At 33.5% G+C, this 20,013-nt stretch overlaps 1 protein-coding gene across 6 annotated transcripts in view; it reads right to left on the bottom strand.

Annotated features, from left to right (window-relative positions):
• L3MBTL4 (L3MBTL histone methyl-lysine binding protein 4) overlaps positions 1–20,013 on the bottom strand; it is a 506,551-nt gene that overhangs the window by 304,077 nt on the left and 182,461 nt on the right. For all 6 annotated transcript variants that reach the window (XM_074275355.1, XM_074275337.1, XM_074275383.1 and 3 more), the window contains exons 6-10: positions 15,007–15,111; positions 12,773–12,908; positions 10,644–10,735; positions 5,501–5,655; positions 4,434–4,510 (exon numbers count right to left, since the gene is read on the bottom strand). In XM_074275355.1, the coding sequence (XP_074131456.1) occupies positions 4,434–4,510; positions 5,501–5,655; positions 10,644–10,735; positions 12,773–12,908; positions 15,007–15,111 (565 nt within the window). The remainder of the gene's footprint in view (positions 1–4,433; positions 4,511–5,500; positions 5,656–10,643; positions 10,736–12,772; positions 12,909–15,006; positions 15,112–20,013) is intronic.

Below are 20,013 nucleotides of genomic sequence, written 5' to 3'. Positions count from 1 at the left end.
TTCTAAAATCATGATCCATAATTAAGGGGGATTTTGTGCAAATGTCAGGGAACAGATTTCAAACTTATTCCAATGAATCAGCCAAATGTATAAATGAATCCAACTGTCTTTGCCTTACATAAGGATTTTCGGATTATCATAACTGTCAAATCTCCAATTCCTTTAAACTCAGGGGAATAGCTCAAATACCTGTTAAACAGAGGAGTGTTCAGCCTTATTTGGGAAGACTGAATTGGACATTGGCTCAAGATAAGCTTCCTTATGTGGGGCTAAATAGAATGTGATATGACAAATGGAGAGGATGTTATCATCATGGTATCAAATGGCATAAAAACGCATGAGTTCTCACTACATAGAATTTCCAATCCCTCTACCTTTGTTCGCTTGCATTTTGTATTTCCTTAACAGGCTAATTGTACACTATTTCAAAGTCCGATTCTTTTTGTACAGCAAAATAACTGTTTGGTCATGTATACATATATCTTATTTAATTTATACTCTAACATATTTAACATGTATTGGTCAACTTGCCATCGGGGGGGGGGGGAGGGAAGGAGGAGAAAAATTAGATCAAAAGGTTTGGCAATTGTCAATGCTGAAAAATTATCTATGCATATATCTGGTAAATAAAAACTATTAAAATATTAAATAAAAAAGCATGAGTTCTTAGCAGCAAAGGGTAACAGCAAGGGATATTTAAGAATAAATTAAGACTTAAGGACACTATTTCTAGGCCTTATCCTTAGGCAAAGGCATCCAAGAACAACATTTGTAAGCAGGTTACTATGAAGTGAACTCTTAAGAGCAGAAACATAATAGGAATTTTCTCCAATTTATTCCAACTGCTAAGAAAGAAAAAGAAGTTTAAACCATGAGAAATAGCAAAAGTCAAAGAAATAGGGAATTTATTTGTTGCCAGTCATCTCAATTTGTTAAGTATTTATTAAGCTCTTTATTATTATATGCAAGGTGTCATACATAGATAGAGTGAATACAGTACTGGCCTAACATCAGGAAGAATAATTTTCCTGAATTCAGATCTGGTCTAGCTGTGTGATCCTGGATAAGTCATTTAGCTATGTCAGTTTCCTGAAGAAAAAAGGAAATCATTCTAGTATCTCTGCCAAGAAAATCCCAAATGGGGTCATGGAATATCGGACATAACTGAAAAAAGACTTAGTAAATATACAAGGCATAAATCTAGACACAAGATATGAAGAAAGGAAAAAAAAATATCTGCTCTCAAAGAACCCAGAATCTAATGAGGGAGACAACATGCTAATAGCTATATACAAATAAGATGATAAATTTGAGATAATCCCAGAAAAGGCCTCCACATTATGAAGATATTACCACAGAGGACTAATTAATTCATTTCAACATCACATGTAGCTTCTACGATAGCTCAGCAGTATTCTGGCAGCAGAAAGAACACCATACGTAATTTCTGAATGTAAAATATGGGATATTGATTTGCATCCTGATTGTCACCTTGAGACCACCTATAACTACAATAAATAAATAAGCATTTTTAAACACCTACTGAGCCACAAAGCAAAATTGTAGTAGCTTCAAAGAAATATGAGATGATCAGATTTAGAGACATCTCCTTCCCAAATGACCACATGGACTATTTGTGTCTGGCTTTGTGACAGAGCCTTCCAGCTCCAATTGGTCTGATCAGCCACAGCTGGACACACTGTACATTCACCCCATCATGTCATGTTATCTTTGAGTGCAAATGACAACCACCAACAGCTAACTAACTATGTGAGGTAGACATGCAAGATGCTGGGATATAAAATACAGTGAATGAAACAATCCCTACCTGCAAGACTCTTTGGGTCTCAGTTTCCTGATCTGTAAAATAAGAGGATTAAATGATATGACCTCTAAGGTCTCTACAAGATCTAAGAATTTATCAGTATTCTCCCTTTCATTTCCTTCACACAGTTTGGCATCTCAGTCAGTCTCTCCCTGACTTTTTCTTATTAGCTTAAAAGTGTTTTACAACTGAGGAAATACTGAAAGGAAAGGGAGACTTTAGACATGAAGATCCATAAGAGTGGGAGGAGAAGAAATTTCTCTGCCCTCTCTTTGTCTGTTATTACCAATTGATTTCGATAGATTACATATCCTTTCACTCAGCCGTCAGAAAGAAGTTTTTCTTTTCTTCGATAGTGCAATATTGCTTCAATATTGCAGGGTATAATAATGGCCAGAGCCAATATACAATGCATTACGATTGCCAAGTAGGCACAGAAGATAGAAAACTGCAAATTTGGGGGAGTTTTTTATGTTTTAACTTAAACCTTAAAGGAAAGTTTCCAATTTATCTGAAACCAAAGTATAGTATGGTGGTTAGAGAAATGAACCAATCCTCCCCTTCAGTGGTATAAAACTAAGTTGAACTCAATAATTTATTCATTTTCATAAATCAACTGATCCACTTTATTATTCACATCCCTCCAGGACTCTAGAGTTTATGCAATATCAAGATTTTCCCCCATATTCTACCCTTAGCTCATGAGAATACTGGTGGTGACTTTGTTTCTATATATTTAATGTTATCAAAACTATTTCTAGAGTTTCTCACTGCTGAGAGATGAGAATGATGGACTTCAACTCAAGTACCAAATTTCATCCCCTAGAGACAATAAGAACAATGTGAAAAGAGCAGGGAAGGGTATAGTCATCAGTACTGAAATTGTAAGGAATATCTTGCTAACTCCAAGTAGAACAACTATGTATATTTTGAGATCTGACAAAATCGTCAGTTCATCTTAAAGTGGATTATACTAAAGTTAGCTTTAGCCATTTTTTTACAGAGATACAGGACAAGGGACTCAGCATAATCTTGGTTTTATCTAAATCAGATTGTGTAAATAATTACCGGTCCTGGAAGATCCTCCTTAGCACATGTTACAGGTTTAAATATCTTCAATTTCTTAGTGAATAGCCATTTTTTCATGGACTCCTCAGAATTTACAAAGTGAACTTTTGGCTATGTTCTGGATATTTTTAGAACAGTATATCCACCAGAGAACAGTTGATAAAGGATCTGTATTTAAATTAAAAGTTACATTTTCCCCCCATGAACCGTTATTTAAATACCATGCTAAAATTAAATAGATAGCTACCATACACCACTCATTTTTTGTTGTGTGCCAGATGCAAAAATGGCAGAGGCATTAATGGATCATTTCTTCAAGGGATTCTTGATAATGCTATAAAGTGTCAACTCTTTGATCAACATCGTGCCTTTTTAAAGGTCCTTTGAAAGACGTCTCATTAATATAGTTAAACCCTTAAGAGAATTCTAAATCTTCTTGGTGAATTGAGTTTGAACTTTTATATCCATGTTCATTGGGTCACAGACTTACAATTAAAAGGGTTATCAGAGGTCATCTCATACAAATCTTTCCTTTTCAAGTGAGGAAATTAAGATACAAAGAGGCTAAATAAGTAACTTATGGGCATAAAAGTAGCAAATATTTCAGGCAGAATTTGAAGCCAGAGTCAGTGCTTTTGCATCACATGGCTCCTCTTCTTCTAGATTTCCATATATTATAATGTACATGATATTGCTACCAAAACCAATTTGGACAGAATAAGGTGTTTGTGTGAATACACAATAAATTATAAAATTAGTTGTTTCAAGTTACAGCTGCCTATTATATCATGATAATAATTCACCATTATATCACTTAAAATTTTATTACAGGTCATATTATTATATCCTTTTTCTGTTGTTGTTCAGTGATTTCATTTATATCTGACTCTTTGTGAACCCATTTGGATTTTTGGGGTTTTTTGGCAGAGACACTGAGGTAGTTTACCATTTCCTTCTCCAGTTTATTTTACAGATGAGGAAACCAAGGCAAACAGGATTAAGTGACTTTTCCAGAGTCACATAGGTAATAAATGTCTGAAGCTAGATTTGAATTCAGGAAGATGAGTTTTCCAGATTCCATGATTGGGGCTCTATTTACAGTACCATTTCCATTTTAAAGATATGGACATTAAGGGTCAGAAGGATTTGCAAAGACACATATGTCAAAAATTATTAAGAATCAAAGGTAAGATTCAAATCTTTGGTCTTCAGATGCCAAGTCCCCTTCTTCTTTCAATACGTCATCCATCAGATCTCACAAAATGTCACATGCAGCAGGGTCACTAGTTGAAACACTGTTTATTTTAAATGACTTCCTATTTTGTTCTACAATCTCCTAATTGGCAGAAGGATGGGGGTGGAAGTCTTTAAAGGAAGAATGAAGATTTTAACCTAACTACTGAAAAGAGTAGTTGATACTGTTATATTTTATTCTCTTTTTTGTTGCTGCTAGAATTCACTTTGCAAATCCCAAAATACACACTAAAGTTTGCCATTCATACTGTGACTATGATACAGAAAAAAAAAAGGATCCACTCACCTTGGGGTGCTATCAGAGTTCTGGCATTTTTCTGACACCATCCAACCGGCTGAATAAAAGGACTATAAATATCACACCTGCCAAAAATACATATAATATTACTCTAAATAAAGCATTCTTCTAATTAAAACTAGAGAAAGAATTCAAGATTGATGATGGATATCAAGAGTAATTATCTTGAAATGAGAGATGATCAAAAATAGCTTTATGTATGTCACTTTGTATTAAACATTTTCTAAGTCGAATAACTGTGCCTTAGTATGCCAAAATTTATTTAGTCTCACAAATCCTTATATAATACAAACCACTAAAATCCCATGCTTTCCTTAAACCTATACTTTGTATGATAGTTTCATTTCATTTTACATTCATTATGCAATCAAAATTTGTACAGATTCAGTCATTTTCAGAAGAAGTTCTTTTACTTATATATTACATTCTGGGAAAGAGTGCTAGAAAATTATTTTAATGACAATTTCTTATTTAGGGTTGTAGCTCAAAAATACCATCCTTTCTTGGTAGTGGTATGTTAGCTTAATGGCATTGTATAATCTATGTTTTCTGCTTTCTTTAAGTTTCTGAAGATCTCACTACCACTTATTTTTGATCTTCCCTAACAAGTAGCAGAAGTATTTTTCAAAATCTGGAAGAATAATGAAATGAAACTCTAGAGTAATTCCTTCAGAAAAATAGCCTCTTTACTGACTAGATAAAATGTAGCAAGATGATCTAAATTATACACACTAATTCAAATATAGCACCATTAAATAATCTATCAAGCAGCCAATTTCTCCCATGTTTCTATTGCCACTGAAGTATTCAAGTCTATTTGAATACAGATCACACTTGATTACCTTTACCAGTAAAATGGAGTACTGGTGTGTCTCACTAAAAACCTCACAACACCTGTGCAAAGGGCTTAATGCACTTAAAAGGATAGCTGACGCTCTCCTTACCAGCCTAAATAGCTCCCAAATTGGTGGGTGGAATTCATCATTCTCTCATATCCCCAATGGATAAGGGGGAAGTCACAATATTTTAGAGTAACAAGGACAAGAGTTCCTTACCAATAATCATAGCTGTCATCCCAGTTGTCAAAGTGTACAAGTAGGCGATCCCCAACTATATCTGCGATGGTAGCCACACACACTAAGGAAGGGTTCTTCCTGTCCACTGCTTCCAGCTTCATTCCTACCTGAAATTCTTCTGCTGGAGTTCCAATCTAGCAAAGCATCCACATAAAAATGATTTTAAAAAAATGAAAGAAAACCAAATTAATACACATATACAGACACAAATTCAATTCCTGCTCCATTCCATCCCTTACCCTCTGCAATAGGAGTAAGACTGTTCAAGTAAAGACTACAAATAGGTTAGTATATCGCATAGTTATAGCATTTATTATATGATTTCCTTCTGCTAATCATAGCTAGCATTTTATAGCACTTTGAGATTTGCAAAGCACTTCAAAAATATTTTGTTTAATCCCAACAAAAATTCTGGGTAGTAGGTATTACTATTATACCTATTCCACAGATGAGGGAGAGAATATGTGACTTGCCAAGGTAATTACAGTCTGAGACTAGATTTAAAGTCTGTCTGATTCCATTATATCTACTGGACTACTAAACCATGGCGAGTTATTTTTTTTTCTTTTACTTAATTCTCTATTCTTGAAATTCTTACTCAAAATTAGATTTTAAAAACAACATACAATAGTGGATTTTAAAAAAACAACAGTTTTTTAACTATTAAAAAAGCTGCAAAATATATAAAGCATGTACTCCAGTCACTTCAAAAACAAAAGATAATAATCTGACCCTTGTTTCTGAAAATTATATGGACTCCCTCAAATCCAAAAATTAGTGGGAAAGTTTATAGCCTTTGCTCATGACTAGAATTCATTTTCAGGTTTCAGCAGGACATACTTTACCTGCATGCCAGCTTTATGCCCAGATCTGAAACTGCAAAAGTAATTTCCAAAAATGACTTTAACAACATAATGCCATTTTTGAATTTTAAGGTTCCTGAAAGATATTGGGCATTGAAAGCAAAAAGAAACTATCTGCACTGAAGGATTCCTGAGTATTCTCACCAATTTTTAAAAAGCCCTATGAGATATGTAGATATTAATGTCTTCATGTCAAAGAGAACTGATGCACAAAGAATTGAAATGTCTACAATCAAAGATGTTTGCTAGCTGGAAACTGAATCAAGAGAAAAACTTGTTTTCCTAATTTCTACATGTACTATTTACGCTAGGCCATTTAGCCTCTAAAGCAAGGGAGCCAGTAGTAAAGCCACTGTCACAGATTAGAAGGCTGGCATTGTAACTTAGCATTTTCCTTCTTACCACTATGGATTTTAAAGGCTGCGGAGAAATGATAACACATGGAAAATCCTACCCACCACCTCACAGAATCTGTTCTCTAAATGTACAAAATTTGGTTGATCCTTTCTCTTTCTATTCGATTCATAAACAGATTCTTCTTCATTTCAAGTGTCTATGCAAGCCATATATGTACCAGTAGATTAAATGAGCTATCCACTCAACTTCGCTTCAAAATCTGGGTAATAGGCGTTCTTTGTAAGCTCCTGCTGTTAAATTGTTTTTCAATCAGTTTTTTATAAGCCCATTTGGGGTTTTCTTGGAAATTCTGGAGTAGTTTGCCATTTCCTTCTCTACCTCAGTTTACTGAAGATGAGGGAAACAACGTTATGTGAATTGCCCAGAGACACAAAACTAATGAGTATCTGAGCCACATTTGAACTCAGAAAGGTGAGTCTAAATTCCAAGGCCAGCACTTTATCCACCATACCACCTATTTGCTCCTTCTGCTGAATTTTTTAGTAAGTTTTAGTAAGATGATATTTTCCTTTAAGGGACATAACTAGAGAGACTCTCCATTGATAGTAAACTTTTTCCATAATATAATTTGCTCAGGACATCATACATGACATTACTAATGCTTTGATAAAGAACATATTTCCCTACTTTCTACCTTGTTGATTAGTGATTATTGGCAGATCGTTGAACAAAACTGTTAATGGTGATTGCATCTTTCAAGGAATCTTGATGTAGGCATAGAAGGCACAATGTTGGAGGGGAGAGTTCTTAAGGCTGTGCTTTGCTATTCTAGAAAGTCAATTTATTTTTTATCTAATGCACAATAAACACAGTAGAATTTTATATTACATAACCCTCTCAGTCAATTATATATAAGATGCAATTGGCTGTGGAAAAGCATTTGCCAAATTCTGTCCTTTACTTTCTTTTTTTTATCAAGTACAATCTCAGTATGTTCATGGACCTATTAGTTTGCCAATAGATAAATAATTCTCAAAGTCTTTATATGGAAAAGAAAGTTATATCACAAGGGTCAGTAATTATTAATAACTTCAACATCATCACTTTGAATAATGAAGTAATTATGATCTTTTCTATATTTTAAACTCTCTCTACCTTGAAATATCTTTAAAATAAATTTTTTCACTTATTTCCTAATTATAGTTTTTCCAACACAGACTGCACATACTCAGCAGAAATTTGACCTACAAGTTATTCTTGACTTTATCCTTTTAATTTCCACATCCTGATATGAGACATCTTATAACAACAGCCTCAATATAGTACTTCTACTGTAATTGATGAGGATAACTAACTGCTATTTCATTAAAGGTCATTTTTCTCCTACAGGATTATGCTCAGCTTATCAATTTGGGAATCATTAAATAAAGTATGGTACCTGAATGTAATGGAATACTACTGTCCTAAAAAGATGAAGTGGATGATTTCAGGGAAAACTTTGGAAGACTGGATATAAATTAATGTAAAAGTAAAATAAGAACTAGGAAAATAACTTATACTATAACTATACTGTAAAAAAGACTTAACAACTTAAGCTGATCAGTGCAATCCTTAATCATGACTTCAAAGGACTAATATGAAGCAGGCTACCTCCTTTCCTGTCAAAAAAGATGATTAAATCAGGATACTGAAGGAAATACTTAATTTTAGATATTTCTAAAATTTATTTCCCTTTGCATATGTTATAATGCATGCTTTATTTTATTTTTAAAGAGAGAAGAGGAAGTGGGCAAGAAAGAGAATACATGCTTGTCAATTTTTAAAAAGAGAGACCAGAAATAGTGAAAATTTTCAGCCTAAGTTCATTAGGTTCTTGACTCTTCCAAAAGTCATGTGGCCTTTCCTCTCTTAATCCTGCCTTTATTGTGTTGCGTAATGTTTGCCTTCCCATTAAATATACTATGTATCAAGACTTGTGTCTAAGAGAATTTTCTAGATCTTTATAAAATCACTCAACATTTTCAACCTTTGCAATTGATTCTGATGCAAAAACTACAATAATCTTCATTGGAATAATTTTTCTTTCACTTATGAGTTGATTGGTGGTTGTTCTTTATTCTCAAAGAGGATTAAAATGACTTCCCTTGTTAAAATCAAGTTATGGTATTTCTGACTATGGCTGATCAGATCAGTATAATCTCAGGCTGTTCTACCACAGGTTGGGCAAAAGACCATGTGCATGTTTGAGGTGGATTCTCTAAATTTGTGCATCCCATATTTCTTTTAAGCTATTTTTTCTGCTTTGCTCATAGAGCACACTACCTTCTTTGATAGGGTACATCAGGTTGGGCAGTTTTTTGCCACCTTCTCCCATGTCATGCTATCTACTCCAAAGTTCTTCAGAGAGACCTTGAGTGGGCCCTTGTATTGCTTCTTCTGATCATCTCATGATCCCCTGTCTTGTGTGAATTCTCCATAAAATAGTCTTTTAGATAAACATACTTTTGGCATTCAAATAATGCGATCAGCCCATCAGAGTTGCACTCTCTGCAGTGGAGTTGGGATGCTTAGCATGAGAAAGGACCTTTGTGTCTGATATTTTGCCTTGCCAGATGATCTTCAGAATTTTCCTAAGATAGTTCAAATGGAAGCAATTCAGCCACCTGGCATGGTGCTGGAATACTGTCCAGGTTTCACAGGCGTATAAAAAACAGGTCAGCACAACGGCTCTGTAGATCTTCAGTTTGGTAGTCAGTCTAACACATTTTCTCTCCCACACTTTCTTCAGAGCATTCCAAATGCTGAACTAGCTCAGGAAATGTGTAGGAGTACAAGACCAGAGAACCAAATATTCTATGTAATGATATTCTCGATGCCTTTGGAGACATCCTAGAATCACACAGTTGGAAGGAACCTTAATAGTCATCCAGTCCAAATTTGTCATTTTACAGATGAGGAAACTGAGGCACAGTGATTAAATATTTTGCCCCAAGTCAAATTAAGTGGGTGGCCAAGATTTAAGTATTTGTGCCTCAACTCTAAAATCTTTATCCATACTTTACAACCCAAAGAAAGCTTCTTAGATAATTCCTTTATTTGCCCCTTCAAAGAAAATCTGTGACCCAATTTTCCATGTCACTGCAAGTTAATTTTGTTTTATAATTTCAGTTGTTATAATATTAACATTGATGAGTTCTGGTTCCTGTAGTAGCTTTTGTTCTTTATCACTGAAAATAGATCTTGCATTCTGAGATCTATGAGTCAAATTAGTATTTGGAGCCAGTCTATGAACTGATTATAATTGTTCTCTGATCCCTTTTTATCTCTACCACCATGAAGACTACCTAAAAGAAAGTCATCCATTCAAAGGAGAGAAAACTATACTCGTTTTTATGACATTAAACACAGCTTTTCTAAATACAATTGGGTCTACCTGAAAAATATGCAGTAATTTTAAAAAATACAGAGCTCATAAATAGGTCAATTTGCAGTTGATCTATTGGGAATGAACACATTTTGAAATGAAACCTTTCATTTAAAAATATTGTCAAATGTAATCCCTTTTACCTATAGCTCATTTACTTTCCATATTTAAATTATTCTTTTAAGAAAAACTGATATCTGCCCAGAGAAATGCTTGGTTTTTAAATCAGAGAAAAATAATTGAAAAACATAAAAATGAATTCTTAAAGAATCATCGAGGCATGAATCAATGCGGGAAAGAGCATCACTGAACACCTGAGATTGAACACTAACTTCATCTGTAAAATGGGCCTAAGCATGATAAGTACTTTATATACATTATGAACTATGTGTTATATATTATGATGACAATAAAGCAAAATTATTTGGAAAAACTGTATTTAAAAAGTAACCTGATTTATATTAAAGTAGATACTTACAATACTTCTCCTTAGGAACAATTTCTTGGGAGCATTTTGAAATTTGGTGATCTTCAAGTTGTCCATACAAGTAACCTTGTCCTTTCTGTAACCTAATGGAAATGAAAATTCCTATAAATACCAGACATACAGTTAGTAGATTAATGATTGTTTTCATTACGTTTTTTTTTTTAAATCTTCTTGTCTTTACTTCTCTGACATGAATGACATCTATGGATTTACCTATTAGGGAACGCAAGTCGCTAATGCATTCAAAGAAAACCAGTCACCCTAATTTTCTTCACATACAGAAATCATTTTCTACTACAAATCAATCAGTCCTGGGTCATTAGACTTCCAAACCAATCATCAGATAGTTCTCAAAGAAGAAGAAGGATATGATGACCATCATGGAGGCTTCCCAAAATACTAACATATCCCGTCAAAGAGTTTAACCTAGCTGTTTTAAGTCATTCAGAAAATCAGTGCTGTCCTCACATCACCATGCCCCCCCATCATCATATCAGGAACAGTATTAATTGAATTGGTTTAATTGGATAATTAATTTCCAGTTCATTATCAATTGCCATGAGGAACTCCATTTCCCAGTTCCTGCAGACCAGTCCTGAGAATCTAACAGATATATGGGGGGAAAAGAACCACAGGGATTTACATCTACAACAAGTCACTCTTCAGTTAATTCTAAGGAAAAGAATAGTCATCCCGTCTAGAAATCACGGACTCCACTGAATTACCTAATAAAAGGAGAGCTTGTCTGACAATTAACTGACCAAAAAGTAGGCCTGTAAAGCATTTACATCCATCTAAAATTTACTTTAATCACTAGTAAATATGATATATTGGAAATTGTACTGGACTCAGGAGACTCCTGGCTCTGACAATAACTAGCTGTGGGACTATGCTTAGATAGTTAACCTATCTGAGTCTCAGTTACCTCATCTTTAAAATAAAAGAACCAATATTGCAATAAGCACCTTCAGAACTTATTTTGAACAAAATTCTTTGCACATCAAAAAACAATATATAAATAATTGTTCCTATTTTCATAAGAATAAAGCCAAGTCCAAGAAGGACTCAATTATATTTAGATGGTGTCATGACATTTATTTCATTATATCTCCTTCGCATTATGAAGATGCATAACACAACCTCCTCATTTATTCAATTTTTAAAAATACAGCTGATGACAATTTTTGTATTTCTCTAATGGCTCATTAGAATAACATTTTTCAAACATATAGTTACTCCCTATCAAAAAGCTTCCCAATAATGAAAGCTGAATGTAGGAGCATGAGATGGAGGATTCAGAACTGGAAGAGCTGAAGAGCTCATCCAAACAATCTGGCCCTTTCATTTTGCAGATGAATTAAGTAAGATCCAAATGACAAAAATGTCACTTGGCTATTAAACTGAAGAACTGAAATAAAAATCCAGATCCTACAAACTCTAAACTCACCACTTCTCCATGGTACCACCTTGCCATTAGATTGTAAACTTAATGAGGACAGAGATTGTCCTATTCCTCTTTTTGCATCCCTAGTGCCTGATAGTAGGTGCTTAATACACGCTGACTAAGGTCATAGAGTACTATACTTCCAATAACCTTGTATATTAAGCAGAAAATGGGTTATTATTCATGTTTTACAAAATGAGGAAATTTTATTTCAAAGAGCTGAGTTGATCCAACTGAGAAAAGAGTTTATAAATATCAGAGCAAGGATCTCGTCATCTTCTGACTCTTATGTCTAGAGCTCTTTGTACAATATAACAATTCATTAGGCTAAAGTCCTGGTGTCGGTTTCACAAACCGATGATAAAATCGGGTCTTTAAATCAAATGCATTCCTTTCAAAACCCAAAGTGCTTGCTTGCTTTGTACCAGGTCACATCATGACAACATCCCAAGTGAAAACGTGTTGACATATTTGATGTTACTAAGTATGTGTTTCTAAGTAATTTATAATGGTAATAACTGTTGAACACTGGATCTTCTTCTTATACAGACTTCTTTTCATCTTGAAAATTTTGCTATGTTGGACTTTCACACTCATGTTCTGTGAAATTTTGTTTAAAGGAAAACTGAAATATTAGTCAACCACCTTTCCAATGGATAAATATTTCCCCGCTTACCCTTAGGGACGTGCAATGCATGTCTGGTCTTTTCACACCACCCCATTGGGTGAATATCAGGGGAACCTGCATTGGTCCAAAAATCATAGCAGCTTAAATAGCCGTCAAAGTGAAGTCTTAGGCGATAACCACATACCTATAAAATGGGATATGAGGAAATAGCTGTAATTTTATTTGCTTTATTTAAGAGAAATGCAAAATTCACCAAGTACTAAATATATATTTTACCTTAACCATGGAAAAAGTATTAGTGATATATTATTAAGGGCTATTCCCTTCTTTAAAATAAACTGATTTTTTAATCTCCAAAATATAACTGAGATCTAACAGAAAAATAGCTTTTCAAGGACATAGACTATTTGGTTTTTTTATACTTGTAGTCCTGGTGGCTAGTAGAGTTTCCTTCTCATGCTAAGTGGCTTAATAAACATTTGTGGAATTGAAAGTGATGTACAAAGCAAGCACATACAAAAACTTATGTATTCTGATAGATGCAGATATTATAAGTAGCACCTGTCTGCTAAGGTTGTAGAGTTGGGACTCTTCTACCAAAAGCCTTTCTTTTTCTTTAAACTGTGACACTGAAATATTAAATTAAATATATCAAGTTTGTCCGCAGCACTGTCTCTAGTCTTTCTATGGTACAGCTAATATAAAAAGCCCAAGGTTACCTAAGCTAAGGTGCTTAAAACTCCCACATAAAGACCCAGCAATTTCAAATGCTGTGTTTAATATGCAGTGATGTATATCCTCAGAAACATGTTACTTCTCTGTGTAAGCACTGTGTGAATTTGACAAGTAAATGCAATTAGTAAAACAAACATGTTCTATATGTTTATAATACTATTTAAGTTAACAAGCATAGAAAATCAATTAAAATGGAAAGATGTGCACAAGTGAAAAAAATAGAATTAGAAAATAATGCACAATGACTATTGTTACTAAAAAGTACATGTAAAATGAAGAAACCAAGGCAGTATATAACAATTATTAGTATGTTAAAGTTATTAATATGCTAAAATAAGGGATTTCTTTTTAACATCCATGTTAATATTTACTGTTGTGCTGAAATGCTTTTTTTAATTAAAAAGAACAATTATTTTCACTTTTAACAGTAAAATTTGATTAATAATTTTTATAAATCATTTACTAATATCAAAAATTTTGCATATCTCAATAACATTACTTCTTACATTTCTCATGATTTGAGCTTAAAGGATTAAAAAATCCTCAAAATCAGTAGTATGGGATTTATCTTTGACTGTCATATCTTTAAGTGAAAAATTCTCCTTAGTGAGAGTAATATAGGTATGAGCAAATACAAAAGTATTTATGTGGTGGTAAATGTCCAGAAATTTTTAATTTTTAATTGGGAAGTAGCATGGCATATGGCTTTGAAATTAGGAGAACCTGGGTTCTGTCATATACTAGATATGCCAGCCCAGAAAAGCATTTAATCTCTACATCTTTCCTAAGCTTTTTATACTGCATCAGTATAGAGAATTTCTTCATCTAAAAGCATCCCATCCCAATGAAATTACAAGTTCTATTTTTATTTCTATACATTATAAAACATATTCACCCATCTCTAACTAAAATAAATTTTAAAAAATGCAACAGAAACTTGATGAAATCCTTTTCAACTTCAATCTAGCAATATCTAATACTTGCAAAACTGATTATATCCATGGATTCAATAATAAAATTCCTCAGACCTACAATCTAAGGGTCTACTAAAAATAATCTGATTTGTATAAAAATATTCACAGCTAATTTACTTCTAATGATGGAAAAACTAGGAAACAATCTCTATATCAGTAGTAAGGAAATAGCTAAACAAACATACATCAATGCAATATAATAAAAATGAACTACTAACAATAAAATGAGAAATATAAAGAAACATGGTAATACATATGAACTAATAAAAGAATAATAAACTAAACTATATAAAATTAATAACTTTTATATCTATAGAAAGAAGATAACAGGTAGGATAACAGAATTGGTATTGATATATTAAAGTATTTTTAAAAATATAATCAATTTTAATTGTATATTTTTATTGGGTTCTATTTAGGATATCTGCTGAGATACTGTTTTAATGACATAAAATTAATTTTAAAACATATTGGGATATTGTTTCAGTGCTGAAAACCCAATCTGTTATTCTTTAGGAGTTTTATTTTAACTATTATGGAACAGTCAATGAAACTATAATAGACTTATCTTACCTCAGCTACAGAGAGCACAAAGAATTTAGATGGATCTTGGGGGTCAATGCCTTCCAATCTCATTCCAATTTGAAAGCCATTTTCATGCTCAGGAAAGGACTGATCCTAGGGAATATTCAAAATATAGATAATTTAACCCTAGCTATTAAAATATTAATATACAAATATCCTGTAAGGAAAGATTCAGCATGCATATTAGCAAATGGGAAACCTTTGTACTACTTGTAAAATTCAGTAGTATGTATCTTTAAAAAGAAGTTTGTTGAAATTACTTAGCAAACATGAATGGTACACTAACTTTAAAATATTTCAAATCATCTCAGGTTATAATCATTTTACATGTTAGAACAGGAGTTCCTCAGCCTTTCTTTTGTAAAGAAGAACCACTTCTTATTTCCATGAAATATTAAAAACAATGAGTTGGAATTGGGAATTGGGAATGGACCCAATCTAGACACGGTGGCAGTTAGGTAATGTAGGAAGTTATGTGCCTCAGTGGATAAAGTACTGTACCTAAAACCAACAAGACTTATTTTTTGAATTCAAACTTGGCCTTAGACATTTACTAGCTGTGTTTCTCTGAGCCACTCATTTAACCCTTTTTTGCCTCAGTTTGCTCATCAGTAAAATGAGCTGGAGAAGGAAATGGAAAGTCATTCAGGTATCTCTGCCTAGAAAATCCTAAAAAGACTTCATGAAAAACTTAACAAATTGGTAAGTTCTTAATCATCTCACTTCTTCACATCCAATTAGTTGGCAAATCTTGTCATTCAGTGTTTTTTTTTTATTCTTGTATTTATACTCACGGCAAACAGATTAATTTACATTTCTGTCTTTTCTCACCTAGACTATGGCAATAATCTAATTGATCCCCTGCATTCAATTTTTCTCTTCTCCAAACAGTTTTCTGCATAGCTGCCAAAATAATCTTCCTGAAGGACAGTAACAAAGTCACTTCCTTTCTTAAGAATCTCAGTTACTCTCTTTTGGTCTTAGGATAAAAAGCCAACTTCCCAGCTATTCATTCTAGTTCTAGCATTTTCCAGACATTTCAAATTTCTCCTCATGAATACAAACTGCATTCCAATCAAAATACCCTACTGCTATTTCCCAGACCCAGAGTTTTCATTTCCTCTCTATCTCTATGTCTCCAATTGACTTATTCTTCAAATTCCTGCATATTCTAAAACTCAATGGAAAAGGCACTTCCCACGGAACCCTTTTTTAAGCCTCCTCAAATGATCTTGTACTTGGATCTATGTGTATATTTTATCCCTGTAGGAAAATGTAAGCTCCATGAGGGCAGCCACTTTGTACTTTCTTTGTACTACCAATGCCTTACACATATAAATGCTTAATGTATATTGAATTATATGTCTTTTTTTTTCCACTTCTAGATATGAGATCAATGCAAGATTGCAAGAGCCCATAGACACTACTACTAACAATAGGAGTAAGAGATAACAAAACTTTTTCGTGTTGAATTAAACAGGTAAAAAGCTAACTTAAGCTTTAAAGTCTTGAGGTTTTAAAAGGAAAGTAAGTTTCATCGAGAGAAAGATAGCTCTAAAAGAGAGGACATGATATTATAATAGCAGCAGTCACCAAAACCATTTGGTACTGGCTAAGAAATAGAATAGCTGATTAATGCATTAGGCTAGGTTCACAATATAATGGCTATAGTAACCTATAAAACCCCCAAAGCCCCCAGCTTCTGGGATAAGAACTCACCATCTGACAAAAATTGCTGGGAAAACTGAAAATTAGTGTGACAGAAAATAGGAATTGACTTACAATTAACACCCTAAAGCAAGAAAAGGTCAAAATGGGTTCATGATTTAGACATAAAGAGTGATATTATAAGCAAATTAGAAAAAAAAAGTTTACCTCTCAGATCTGTGGAGAAGGAAGAAATGTGTATACATAGAAGAACAAGACTAGATTATGGAATGCAAAATGGTTAATTTTGATTATCTTAAGTTAAAAAGTTTGTGAACAAGCAAAACCAGTGTAGACAAGATTAGTAGGAAAGCAGAAAACTGGGGGAAAATTTTACATCCAAGAGTTCTGATAAAGACTTCATTTCTAAAATATATAGAGAACTGAATCAAACTTATAAAAATACAAGTTCAATTGATAAATGGTCAAAGGATATGAAAAAATTTCAGATGAAAACCTTAAAACCATTTCTAGTCATATGAAAAAATGCTCTAAATAACTATTGATTTTCAGATAAAGAACTTAAAATCATTTTAATTATATGAAAAAAAATGCTCTAAATCACTACTGATGAGAGAAATGCAAATTAAGACAACTCTGAGGTACCACTACACACTTCTCAGATTGGCTAAGATTAATAGGAAAAGTTAATGACAAATGTTGGAGGGGATGTGGGAAAACTGGGACACTGATACATTGTTGGTGGAACTGTGAACAGATTTAGCCATTCTGGAGAGCAATTTGGAACCATGCTCAAAAAGTTATCAAACTGTGCATACCCTTTGATCCAGCAGTGTTTCTACTGGGCTTGTATCTCAAAGAGATCTTAAAGGAGGGAAAGGGACCCACATGTACAAAAAATGTTTGTGGCAGCCCTCTTTGTAGTGGCAAGAAACTGGAAATTGAGTGGATGCCCATCAATTGGAGAATGGCTGAATAAGTTATGGTGTGTGAATGTTATGGAATATTATTGTTCTGTAAGAAACAATCAGCAGGATGATTTTAGAGAAGCCTGGAGAGACTTACATGAACTGATGCTGAGTGAAATGAGCAGAACCAGGAGATCATTATACACAGTAACAACAATACTATATGATGATCAATTCTGATGGACGTAGCTCTTTTCAGCAATGAAATGATTCAAGCCAATTCTAATAGTCTTGTGATGCAGAGAGTCATTTGCAGGCAGAGAGACTGTGGCGACCAAGTGTGGATCTCAACATAGTATTTTCACCTTTTTTGTTGTTTTCTTGCATTTTGTTTTCTTTCTTATTGTTTCTTCCTTTTTGATCTGATTTTTTTTTGTGCATTATGGTAATTGTGGGAAATATGTACAGAAGAATTCCTCATGTTTAACATATTGGATTACTTACTATCTAGGATGGCATGGGGGAAAAGGGAGGGAGAAAAAATTGGAAAGTAAGGTTTTGTAAGGGTGAATGTTAAAACTATGTATGGATATATTTTGAAAATAAAAAGTTTTATATTAAAATTTTTTTGAAGAGAAAACAGATGTTCAACCAAACTGAAAAGCAGATAGAAAGAAAATAAACAAGTCGATAAAATTCTCAACTACCTGCCAACAACAAAGTAACATTAAGAAAGAAGCAAGGTTTATTCTCTTTATTAAAATGAGCAAGGGGCCTGTAGAAAGAAAATAAACAAGTTGATAAAATTCTCAACTACCTGCCAACAACAAAGTAACATTAAGAAAGAAGCAAGGTTTATTCTCTTTATTAAAATGAGCAAGGGGCCTGGCATTTCCTAGAGCTTTGGTAATCTAAAAGTAGCAGCCTGGACAGCCTTGATTCCATAGCATATAAGGTAGCTCTGTATGTAAATGTTCTTTCTTCCTTCCTCTCCTTCCTCTGTCTTGATAGGATATTATATCCTTACACAGAGATGCTCTTAAAAATATTTTCTTCTCTTTTGAATTTCTAAACCCTCCCAAAATATGTTAGGGTATTTTGGCTAGATTTCTTTCTTAACGATCATCTGATTCTAATTGGTCATCAGTAGGTTTTAGACAGAACTCCATTTGGTCACTGTTTGGGTCCTGATTGACTCATATTGAATGTAAATAGCAATCATTTCTCCTTTGGCCAAAAATCCTCCTACATCCATTCATTTATTTATTTAGATTTTATTAGACTAAGTGAAAGGGGAGATTCTTTGCTTCAACTGCTACCTAGCCTTAAACTAAAACAGAGACCTATTGAAGATCTTAGCTTAAAAAACCAAGGTCTCCCACTACACTCAGGGCCATCTCTAGTCATCTTGATCTATATCTGGCCACTGGACCCACATGGCTCTGGAGGGAAAAGTGAGGCAGGTGACCTTGTCCAGCTCTCCTTCACTTAAATCCAATTCACTTGCATTTTATGGCATCCCCTCTTTGATATAACAATCCTCTAGGAGAATGAAGGACAAACAACAACAGAATCACAGAAAAAAATGAAATTCAGAACTAGGAAGATGAAAAGCAACATTTCATAGATAAGGAAATTCAAGTTCAGAGAAATAAAGCAGCACATTTAACAAAATAAACAATTCTATTAAAAGTTGTCACTTTTATAAATGCTAAGATAGGGAAGATATTTGAATATTAACACCAACAATTGTAGATTGCTTTCTGAAATGTTGATTTCCAACTGTCAACTACATTTTTTATGCACAATCCAAAAAAGATTGGGAGGCAGGGAAGTATCCTGGTCTATTCTTGGGTTGTCATGGGGTACTTCCAAATGAGGAAACTCCTTCTACCAATAAAGACAGCCTGGGCTGCAACTTATAGCCTTAGAAACTTTCCTGGAAAACTACAAGGTTAAATGGCACAACTAGTTATATAACTCAACAGGCCCTTAATCCATGGTCGGTTTTCCTGGAGGTCAGTTCTTTATCCACTCTGCCCTGAAAATGTATACTCCTTTTCCGTAAAGATTGAAAACATATGAATATGAAAGTAATCTTTTCAATATATTCTGGTGATGAAATATGTAATGCTTATTTGTAGTTATATTAACAAATTAAAAAATAAGATGGTATAATGCCCATTTCCACCAAAGATAAATTGAATTTGAGTGGAAGGGGCAAAATTATAACCAAGTTATCTCCCTTTCCATTTTAACTTCTATTTCTATATGTGCATAATTCCAAAAATCTAAGAAGAGTAGATTAAACATTGACCATAAATCTTTTTTTGTAATTAGAAATAAAATGATCAGTACATGAAAATCAGGTAGTGATTAAAAATCACACACAAAACTTTTCATCCATCACTGTTATGTT

This window comes from Sminthopsis crassicaudata, chromosome 1, assembly GCF_048593235.1.
Source record: "Sminthopsis crassicaudata isolate SCR6 chromosome 1, ASM4859323v1, whole genome shotgun sequence".
Lineage (NCBI taxonomy): Eukaryota > Metazoa > Chordata > Mammalia > Dasyuromorphia > Dasyuridae > Sminthopsis > Sminthopsis crassicaudata.
Note: the sequence above shows the minus strand (reverse complement) of the source record. Positions and strands in the feature narration are given on the sequence as shown.